Genomic DNA, 10,331 nt, shown 5'->3' on the forward strand with positions numbered 1-10,331 from the left:
CAAATAAAAGGATTAGAAGAGGAAGGGAGGGAGGGAGGGCGGGAGGGCAGCTGAAGAGCTTCCCAGTAGAGGAAGTTAGATTGCTTCAAATTCCTGTGAAACTCCAGTCTTCAAGAGCTGAACCCTGAATGGCTTGCCAAGGCAACACATGAGCAGCAGAGATTTAGGGGTATGCAATACTAAAGGAGAGAAGGAAGGGGACTATCCTTTCTGATAGTGAGGTGTGAGACTATCCTTTCTGGTCCTGCTGATTGGGAGATCAGCTCAGTTGCCTTGTGCCAGCACAGTGGTGCCCAGTGCCATGCAGGATACCACTGATAAAGAATCACCACAATGGGGTTGTGGAGAAAGAGAGCAAGAAAAGATGGGTGGAGGGCATGACCTGAAAGGAAGGCAGTAAATACTAAGGAGTAAGGGAGAGCAAGAACTCATTATATCTACTTTGTTGTCAAGTTAAATCTAACATGAAACCATGCCCTTGTAGAATAATCCCTTTTTCCTGTTTATTCATGTTAGACTCAAGCTTCTCTTACTAACGCATTCCTGTACTGAGTTCCAACAGTCACTTAAGACTTGTATATGAGATGTAATTCCTCCCCAGAAGAGCTGAAATAATAGATTTCAGGGTTGCAATGAACCTAATAGTGGCAAAACAGATCTATCGCTGTCACATGAAAACATGCCTGTAAAAACCTGGAAATACTCTTTTCCTTTCCACAGATTTTAGAGATGGAGTTGATCTGTGGAAACTAAGGTGTCAGTTTCATCTTCTACTATCAAGCATACTAACATTTCTGTCCTTGGTGAACTCATGTAGACAGACTTGGCAGAATGAGTGTTTTTAAAGATATTTTAAATATTAAATATTATGCCTAAGAGGGCGCAGTATTGAAAAGGAATAACCAAAAGAAAGATGACAAGTGGGATGTCCAATAAAAGGCTGAGTAGTTGTGAGAGGAAAATTAAGGAAACTTTTCAGGTTTAAGGAAACTTTTTTCAGGTTTAAGGAAACTTTTCAGGTTTATTTTGCATTATGTGTGTTGATGAGTATCATGCTCACCTTTGGCAAAGTGATATATCAGCAGTATTACCGGTGATAATTATTGCTGTCCGGTCTTATTGTAGCCTTGCAGAGTGTGTCAATGGGGACAGCAAATTTATGGACAGCCTGTGTTCTTGTAGCTGCATTGGCATCAGCAATGACACTGACAAGCAGGTAAGGAGTCCCCTCATCTTTTCATATCCAGACCTCTCTTGGGGAGATCACTTCTATCCAAGAGTACTGAACAGAAAAGATCCAAGAAAGTAATCAAATGTGTGCTGTGATTGCACTTCAAGAAACTTGAGAATAAACCCAACCTTTGAGTTCAAACTTTTCATAAGATTTAGAAGTAACTTACCTTTTGGTTAAAGAAAAGCATATGTTAGAAGGGAAATGTGCATGAGAAGACATAGAAGCTGTGGTGAAGGCTGTATTTTTCATTTGAGCAGTCTCTTTAGTTTTTCTTACGTGTCCAGGGTGTTGTGTGTAGTCTTAACAGAACAGAGCCATTAAAAAATTCTATAATGGTATATATTTTAAGGAAATGTCAAGTAAAATAGAAGGTTTAAGAAAAGGGTAGTAGAAACAAAAGGCAGCATCAACAGCAAAAAAATCCAATCCAAACCAAACCCAAACCGAAACACGCACCAAAGAGCTCTTCACAATGTAACCTTTCAAAAAATCCCTCATAATTTCTACTTAGTTTGCCATGTTTGTGTGGTGAGAATCTGTTGCTGGTGTGAATTCCAGAAGATAAGGGTATTTTAAATGTTGACATATTTCTTTCAAACACTGTGCCACTGCAGACAAATTACTGTCAGACTGTTGATAGTTGGGTATGAGAAGCTTGCATGCTTTCAGTAAGGGAAAACCATTTTGCTGAAAATTTATTTCTGTTATGTTCAGCAGAACAATTCCACCTGCTCCATACAGAAAGATTTAATTTCTTGTAGACCTCTGACTGCAGCTGAAATCAGAGGAACTCGTAATCATCATTTGTAGTTGATTTGGGCTATAAGGTTACACGCTTTAGGAAGAATAGTTCTCTAGGTACCCTGCTGCCTCAGAATTCAGTGGGAATTTGTTACTGAAGCTACCTGTCCTTTTAAGAAAATAGTAATTTTAATCAATACCCATTACATCTGTAATGAATACTGACTTCTCTGAAGTCAGTAGCAGCTGTGCTGAACCCTGAATCACCTCTATCAACAACTGAAAATGGTGCTTATAATCTACATCTTTACATATAAGTAGATACATTTATGTTAAAAATATATACAAATAAACACAAAGTATGCCTATAGTCAGCTGCTATAAAATGTTTTAAAAAACAATAAGCATAGCATTACTGTGTGTCCTGTTAGAACTAGATAGTAACAGAGCTGATATTAAAACAAATTAACTTTAAACTTCATCCTGTTAAAAAGATTTTCAGAGAAAATTCAAAGAGTGGCAGAAAATTTGTTGCCTAGAGAGAAAAAAATCTTAAGAAATCTATGCTTTCTCTGTAAGGAATAATCCCAGTGCTTAATTGAGACATGATTTATGGCTGTGAAAAAGAGTCTAAAAGAGTGCTTTCGAAACATAAAGTGAGGGAGTGGCATCCTTTCGGCAAAAACTCTGGTGCTCTATCTGCTTAAGTGTTTCCTAAGTTTCAGCACTATGGGAATATGAGAATACTCCATTGTTAAGGGATTTTGGAGGCAAGCCTGGATCAAGGAAGTGCTTCCTCGTCATGCTGTTTCCTTTCCAAAACAATGTGAAAAATGGGCTTTTCAACCAAACATCTAGAGGTGGTCACTTTGTACATTGTCCAACTAGAGCTCAACCATCATAAGATAAACCATTCACTTGTATGAATGGCTTCATGTTATTACTGCTACTTCCTTTTTATTTTTATGGTGATTTTGTTTTGATTTATATATATATGCATAGAAGTTCAAGCCTCTGTATAATGATTGTGTCATAAGACTAACCAAGAAAAAACAAGGAGCTCCACCTTATTCGCTGCTCTCTATAGCCTGCATATGTTAGCTCCAACACCCGCATTACCTCCCTTTGTCTTTTCATATGCTCCTCTAATGTGGACTCTGTACAACCTGATTAGACAGGGTAAAAATATACCGTAAAATAATGGATTATAGTGTCATTTTATCCCACTGCTTTAAGTATTCTAACTTCATTTCCAAACAGCATTTCAGAGGAAGCAAAAGTAAGTTCACGTACATGTTCTGTTCTTGGTTTAGCCTTGCATGGTCCAAAGGATTTCTAACTAATCTTGAACACTGAAAACATGTGCATTATAGTATTAGGTGAATATTCGTGGTTTGGTCCAGCATTGCTGTTATCACTTTCTAACAACCATGGCAAAATATTTAGTGCCTGAATTCTGTAGAAAATCTTTGTAAATAGATTATAAACCTTTTAAATTACCATGTAACATTTTTAACTGGTTTGTAACCAATACTCACATTTGTTTTCTGTTCTGTATCTTGAGTTGCATGTTTAAAATTACTTGGGCACAGCTATTATTTTATTACATGAGGAAAAGGCTGAGACTATGTGTTGAGTGTGTCTTGAAGAATTTTGTTAATGATTGTTCTGTATACTAGAGAGGAATAATTTGGAAAAATATTTGGAAAGTCTCTTCAAAAACTTTGGAAAGTTCTTGATGTATGTGGACTTGTCCTGTGTATAAATTACAAGATTAGGTCTATTCACCTTTGTTACTTAACTTACACTATGAGAAACGCATTTACTGGGACTACTGACTCACAAAGATGTAAAATTCATAGCCTCGAGAAAAATCAGCTTAAAGGTGATTTTTTTTTTTAAAGGGAATAAATTAATATTTTTTTATCAACATGGTATATTTGGAATAGCTCAGTGGCTTTAGAAGAAATCTGCTTTATTTGCTCTCAGAGGTAAAAGGACAGAGCTGGATTAGTAATTTCTTACTATGTTCCCTTATGACAACTTAATTCAATTTGCAAGTATTTGCTTTGTAAACAATACAAATACATATTATAATAATAATAAAGTTATTAAAAAAATCCCCAGCATTTTGCTTTTGACTCGCGTTCCTTGCTGGAGCAAACACTAATGATCTTGGAACTCCTTTTTAACAAGTTCTTCTGTCCAGTTTCACTCATTCTACTGAAAACAATGGCAGTTTCATACAATTAATATAGGTCTCATCCTTCTGGGCCATGGGTTATGTTTTAATTTTGGTAATTTATTTTCCAAGCAAATGCTCTCTGTTGCTTGGTTAGTGTCCTTTTAGTGGTCTTTGGCAGTAACATGGACTGATGAGTTTATTCTGTTTTACTCTTTCCTGCTAAGTCTCTGCTTGAGGTAACAGTTGGCTGAGTGAAGTATAATGGGAAATAAAAGCTAAGTTAATGCTAAAGGGCTCTAAACATTTCCTCAACAAATAAGCAACAGTGTGTTGATAGCCAATAAGTATTTTATAAGTGCAATTAAATCATAGTGATTGATTGGGCTGGGTGAAAATCAGAATCATTTAGAACAACAAATTCTTCACGGGGAAAGCCTCACTAAATTAAGAAAACACACAAATGAACAGCAAAAATAAACCACTTAAGAAGTTCTGCCCCTAACCATGTTTTCCTAATTTCTCCACTCTGTTAATGAGGAACAACCTGATGAAAGTGAGACCTTTTGTTTCTTGAGAGTGCATCTTTTCTGTTGCTAATTTATGTTGAGTGAAGATACATATTAGAGGTAACAGCTGAAAGTTTTAATTCCTAAATGGGGGTACCTGTCTTCCTTCTATCTCACTTTTCTCTCCCTCTGCCTGGCTCAAAGTTACAAGGTCTTGCACTTTTGTAGTGCTTGTTGAGTTCAATTCACTAAATTGCTGGATATTTTTTTTCCTGTCAGATATCTAAGTTTTGTGTTGGTTCAGCAAATGAATCAGCTCAACACAGAATCAGATGACTGCTACTTCATTGCGAGGAAAGTGTGCAGGATGTTACCAGGGTTGCAGTCTCCTTTCGGGGGAGGGAAGTTACAAACTAAAAGGTCTTATATTTATGAAAAGATCTAAAATAAACCATCCCAATTTAATACACAGTTCAGTACAGTAGTACATGCTTCAAAATCACTAGGGTGCTGTACTCCTAGCACATTCTTTTTGGGCAATATCATTGGAATACCCATGTTGCTCATTATTTCTAAATCAGTAACAGTTGTTTGGGTTTTGCTTGTTTGTTTGGTTTTTTTAATATAGAAATGTATGAGTATTCTCCATGGCTCTGTCCTCTTGGGTATTCATTGCTTGTGAATGCACTATACTAGCAGCATAGGACTAACTTAAGATTTCAACAACTGGAAATTCTAGTCTGGTTTAAAAAATAAATAAATAAATAAATAGTCCTGGTGAGAACTGGTACACATCCTGGATTTTCAAAAAGAATGTTCAGATTACATTATCTTAACAAGATCTGGATGTAGACAGGGTAGGAAAAGCTCCATAGAGAAAAAAATTTATCTTTCACAGGGGAGATACACCAATAACCTAATTTCTAGTCCAAATACACCATCAAATAGCAGAATGGCTTTGATTCAACTACTTTTGATTACTATTAACATGAAAATTTTGGAAGCACTGTGAAAGGCAGAAGAAATACAGGACTGACTTTATATTCATGGCATAAAAGTTGGTCACAGGAAGTAATTTTAGTTAAGATTCTTAAGAGGCTGTAAATTTTAACAATTGCTTAGATAGATTTCTGTTTAAAATGGTAGCTTAAGTCATTTTAAAGATAATGTTAACTAGATCAAATGTATTACGGTGAAAAAATGAATTACTTAGAACTCACAGGTGTCAACTGAATAATCCATATATCCTGAAACTAATTTTCCTGGTTTTCATACAAAAGCCATCAATTTTCAAAGAAATTATTGTGCATTGAGAATTGTAAATAAAAGCATTGAGAACATTTAACCAGAAATGCAAATACCACTCCAGAACTTTTTGTCATATACTTTTATTTACCTTGAACAGAAAGTTTTGCAAACCATCAATTACTGAGAATGGCGGAAAAAAACCCCTAGCATATAACAGAAAAGGCTTTGGTTATAAGTGCCGTTTCTACAGCAGAGTTAAACTATTGTAAACCAAACATCTTGTAGTAAGGTAAAAATATCCAGCCAACTTTTTACGAATTTAACAGCAACACTGAAAACATTTACATATAAACAACCCAGAAATATTTTCTAAACTTTTAACACTCACTTTGCTACAATCCAGAAGTGTTTAGTTCACGTATCTATACATACAAACAAGCACTAAAACTTTCATGAACTAACCACTTGTCCACAGGACCTGCCTAGACAGTTTGTCATCAATATGAAATGGTTTTTTATATATAAATAAGTCAATTAAACTTCACAGAGACTAAAAGAAACAAAATAAAATCCCAACTGTAAATAAATCTGTACATTATGGTCAGTCTTATTTTTCTGAAGTCTTGCGCAACTTTAAAGTGTCTATTTTGATGGCAAGGAGCAGCGTTAGCTGGAATGGAAGCTTGAAGACTCGGACTCTGTAGAAACAGAAGAATGTCCCCCACGTTTGCTTTTTGAAAGAATCTTGAGGCTTGATCCTCTGCTAACTGATGTCAAGGCATTTTGTGCTGATGTTTTGAACTTGGCACCCAGGAAGGCATACAGAATTGGATTCAGGCAACAGTGGAAGAACGCCAGAGCTTCGGTAATGGAGATCCATTTATGCACTATTGTCTCCAAGCTGCAACGGTGTCTGATGACTCCTAGCAAGATGAATGTGTCAATGCTGATGCCAATATAATATGGCAGCCAGCAAGCAAAGAAGGCGAGGATGAGGATAACAGTTGTCTTCAAGGCTTTGCGCTTCTGGTGGCCTTTAGAATGTGACAGCTTAGATATTATAATACAGTAGCAAGTCAGGATTATTAGACCAGGCAAGACAAGTCCTACCAAGATATGCTGAAATCTGAAAGAAATCAGCCAGTTTTCATGAGGGTACATGCGATCACACAGATATTTTCCTTCTACTTCACTAGTACTGGCAAAAATGATATCAGGCACTGTCAAAAGCACAGCTGGTAGCCATACGCCCACATATACCACCTTCTCAGCCAACAGCTTTCGTGGTCGTTGGCTGTTGGTAGCATGGACTATTGCCAGGTAACGATCTAAACTTATAAAAGCCAAAATCAAGACACTGCTATAGAGATTGACTGTGTAAATGACATGAACTGCCTTACACAGAACATTCCCAAAGTACCAGCTGATGGCCGCATCCACAGACCAGAATGGCAAGGTGATGACAAAAAGGAGGTCAGCCACAGATAGGTGCAGCCTGTATTTATCAGTCATGCTTCTTTGTTTCTTCTGGTAGCCCATAACAACAATAACCAATCCATTGCCGATTATTCCCGTTAGGAAGATGATGGAATAGATTGTTGGCAAGAAGATCCGGTTGAAATCGGCATTTTCATGCTGAAAGCATGGTTCTCCGTAGTCTCCATAGTCACCTGAACCAACCTCATCCGTGCCATTATCAGAAAATTCAATTATTAACCCAGAGGACAGCTAAAATATAAGAAAAGAAAATATTAGATGTTAGCTCATTTGCAAAAGCATACTCTCTATGACAGTATGTTCAGAGTTGCCTGAGAAGTCTCTAGCATCATGATTATGCAAACTTTTTGAAAACCAGATGGAAAAACACGGTTTATTTATATTTATACACACACATATATTTAAAATATACAGCAAATAATAAGTTTAAAAACTTCCTTTGTCTTTCTCTAAGGAGCAAGATATTGTAACTAAGGACAGGAGATGACATGGAAAAGATAAGTAATGGCTACTCCCAGAAATATTGTTTCTGGACAGTTCGAAACTCTAATCAGACGCATACTACAAATGGAAAAGCCCAGAAGTGCCAGATGCAAGAGGTTAGTCTGCACAGAATACTACCCAGGACGTTTTAACTCTTCCAAGAGAGGGCTATAAAAAACATCAGTGAGAAATAAATGCTGTTGCTCCAAAGCCCGTTCTTATTAAGAAAAAAATGGAGAAGGTACCCTTGGCTGATGTAACAAAGGATAAATAATAGCAAGAATTCCCTGCTGAGAAGCAATTGACAGCTTCTCACACAGAGACAGGGAAAAAAAGTCCCCAAAGCCCATAAAGAAAAGAGGTGACCCTAGGCAGAGGAGCTCAAAACCCCATGGAGGGCCATCCCGATGGGAGCGTTGCCCGCCCTTTGCAGTGCGGAGCAGGGGCGGAGCGCGCTTAACTAAGTACGGCAGTGGAAAAAGGAAGCGAAATTCTGGTGAAGGCATGAAAGCACATCAGGAAACCACCAACGGTTTTGGCCACCGCGCTAAAAAGCAATGCAGGCGGGCGAGTGCCACCTGGCTATGCACAGTTCCTCTGGTTTTCAGACTGTAGTTTTCACGTGTGCCAAGAACTCCTGACCTCCGTGCAGGACGCAGCCCGAGGACCCGCACACGCGGGGGCACCAGCTCCGCGCGGGCATCACCGTGGATTAAAGTTGAGACTTGCCCTAGATCTCCGGTTTGCTCCCAACTACTCTCAAAGCCCCGTGGCAGAATAGCTGCCCTCAAAAGATGGGGAGATGGATGTTTCGGCCCGAGTGGACGGCCGGGCGCTGCCGCCGCTCGCGGTCCCACAGTGCCCGCGTTCAGGACGGGCACCGGGCAGAGGGATGCCATTCCCTGGAGTCAAGATGACTCCAAACTTCATCGCTGGTTTTCCCCCCTCCCTAATCGTTCCCGTGTCTCTAACCCTTCTACCGGAGTGTTTCAGCCCACAGAAGCGCCGCATATCATTTCAGCTGACGGCCAAGCAGCGAAGCCTGAGCAAAGAAGCAGGGGTCCAGCAGCGGTTGCAGCTGTAGCAAGGTCCGAAGCTCTGCAGCAGCGGCACGAGTTCAGGGGCGAGCTCTGCCTGTTTGCACCCCACGGACCGCCGCCCTTACGCGGGCTGGAAGGCGAGAGGCGGTGTTCGGCTCCGCGGTCCCCCGTTACCAGCTACCCGCTCCCCTCGCGCCGCGGGGCAATCCCCGCCCGCCGACGCCCGCGGTCCCTGCCGAGGGCACCTTTGTTTGCAAACAGCGCGCACACGTGCGGGAGCGGCGGGGCGCGGGGGTTGCCGCTCCCGCGGAGAAGCGGCGTCGAGCAGCCAGCAGCCGCGGTCCCGCCCGCCGACTCGGCTCCCGGCACTTACATCCAGGCTGTCGAGGCCGTTGTCCATGCTCTGAGCCATCTAACGGTTCTAGGCTCTCGAGTTGTTGTTGCCGCTGCGCCTCTCCGACCGCCTCCGCTCGCAGCTGGACCAAACACACGCCCCGGCTCTTGTGGCGGGACGCGACTCTTATAAGTACCCCCCGCTGCCCCCCCCGCCCTGGGGCAGCCCGTGGCTGGCTCCTCCCCGGCGGGTGTCACTGCGCACCCGTGCTCCGGCGGGCGCCTCGGAGCGCTCTTTGTCTGCCGCCCCAGGGCATGGGACCTGCACTTGCCCCGGGTGCCCGCGGGGGCGTTGCTCCTCACAGGGGCGTTTGCCACCCTTCGATTGATGTGTTTGTACAAGCAGCGTTTTGAATTTCCCCACAAGAAAATTCTCTGAAGTGTGTTGCCGGGCCCTGCGTTGCCGTGGGTACCCGAGGCGAGCTCTGGGTGCAGCCACCGGCCCAGGGATTGTGATGGTGGAAGGGAAGTCCTGCATACCCTTCAAAATACAAAGTCAGTCCTCACAGTTGTCTGTTATCCCTGCTGAGGAAAGAGTTTAGTGGGAGAGGCAGGAAGAAGGGGATAGTACATACTTAGAGAAGAGAGGTTCTACAGACAGACCTTTCAGGGGCTGACACGTGAGTAGGCTGCAGGCTGCCCACTGAACTCCTCTGGCGTTTGTGGCTTTGGGTGAGAAGTCTGGTGAGGAGCTGTAGGTGCTTCATCAGCATGTCTGAGATATGATGATGGGTCATTATTCCAAAAAGCTTTGGAACACTGCAAGAAATCTCTTAAGGAAACAATAGAAATCGGGAAGAAAATAAACCATTGCCAAAATAATGATGCTGCCAACTTAATATAAAACCAGGGATTTGCATGCTCAGTGTCTTTTCATCCAAAAATAGTAAACAGAGCTCTTTATTTGCCCACTAATATCAGGAATGCAGCTTGCTTGGTAAATCAGTTGGGCTTTTTTGGTGTTTTGTTGGTTGTTTGTTTTTTTTGTCTGTTTTTTGTTTGGT

General features: G+C 41.1%; 1 protein-coding gene across 1 annotated transcript; it reads right to left on the reverse strand.

Annotated features, from left to right (window-relative positions):
- Nucleotides 1-6,035: 6,035 nt before the first annotated feature.
- On the reverse strand, nucleotides 6,036-9,530 carry CXCR4 (C-X-C motif chemokine receptor 4). Its single transcript, XM_061354336.1, has 2 exons — nucleotides 9,308-9,530; nucleotides 6,036-7,642 (listed from the first exon to the last, which is right to left on the reverse strand). The coding sequence occupies exons 1-2, from the start codon at nucleotides 9,344-9,346 to the stop codon at nucleotides 6,581-6,583; spliced, it is 1,101 nt and encodes a 366-aa protein (XP_061210320.1). The 5' UTR covers nucleotides 9,347-9,530; the 3' UTR covers nucleotides 6,036-6,580.
- Nucleotides 9,531-10,331: the final 801 nt, after the last annotated feature.

Source organism: Neopsephotus bourkii, unplaced genomic scaffold (assembly GCF_033783945.1).
Source record: "Neopsephotus bourkii isolate Nb327-2 ecotype Australia unplaced genomic scaffold, CSIRO-AGI_Nbou_v1 NB_730, whole genome shotgun sequence".
In the NCBI taxonomy this organism is placed as follows: domain Eukaryota; kingdom Metazoa; phylum Chordata; class Aves; order Psittaciformes; family Psittacidae; genus Neopsephotus; species Neopsephotus bourkii.

What these genes read in the sequence shown, in the direction of transcription:
- CXCR4 (XM_061354336.1), bottom strand. Translation starts at nt 9,346, where the DNA reads ATGGCTCAGAGCATGGACAACGGCCTCGACAGCCTGGAT. An exon ending in ACGGCCTCGACAGCCTGGAT is followed by an intron (nt 7,643 to 9,307) that starts GTAAGTGCCGGG and finishes CTTATATTTTAG; the next exon opens with CTGTCCTCTGGGTTAATAAT.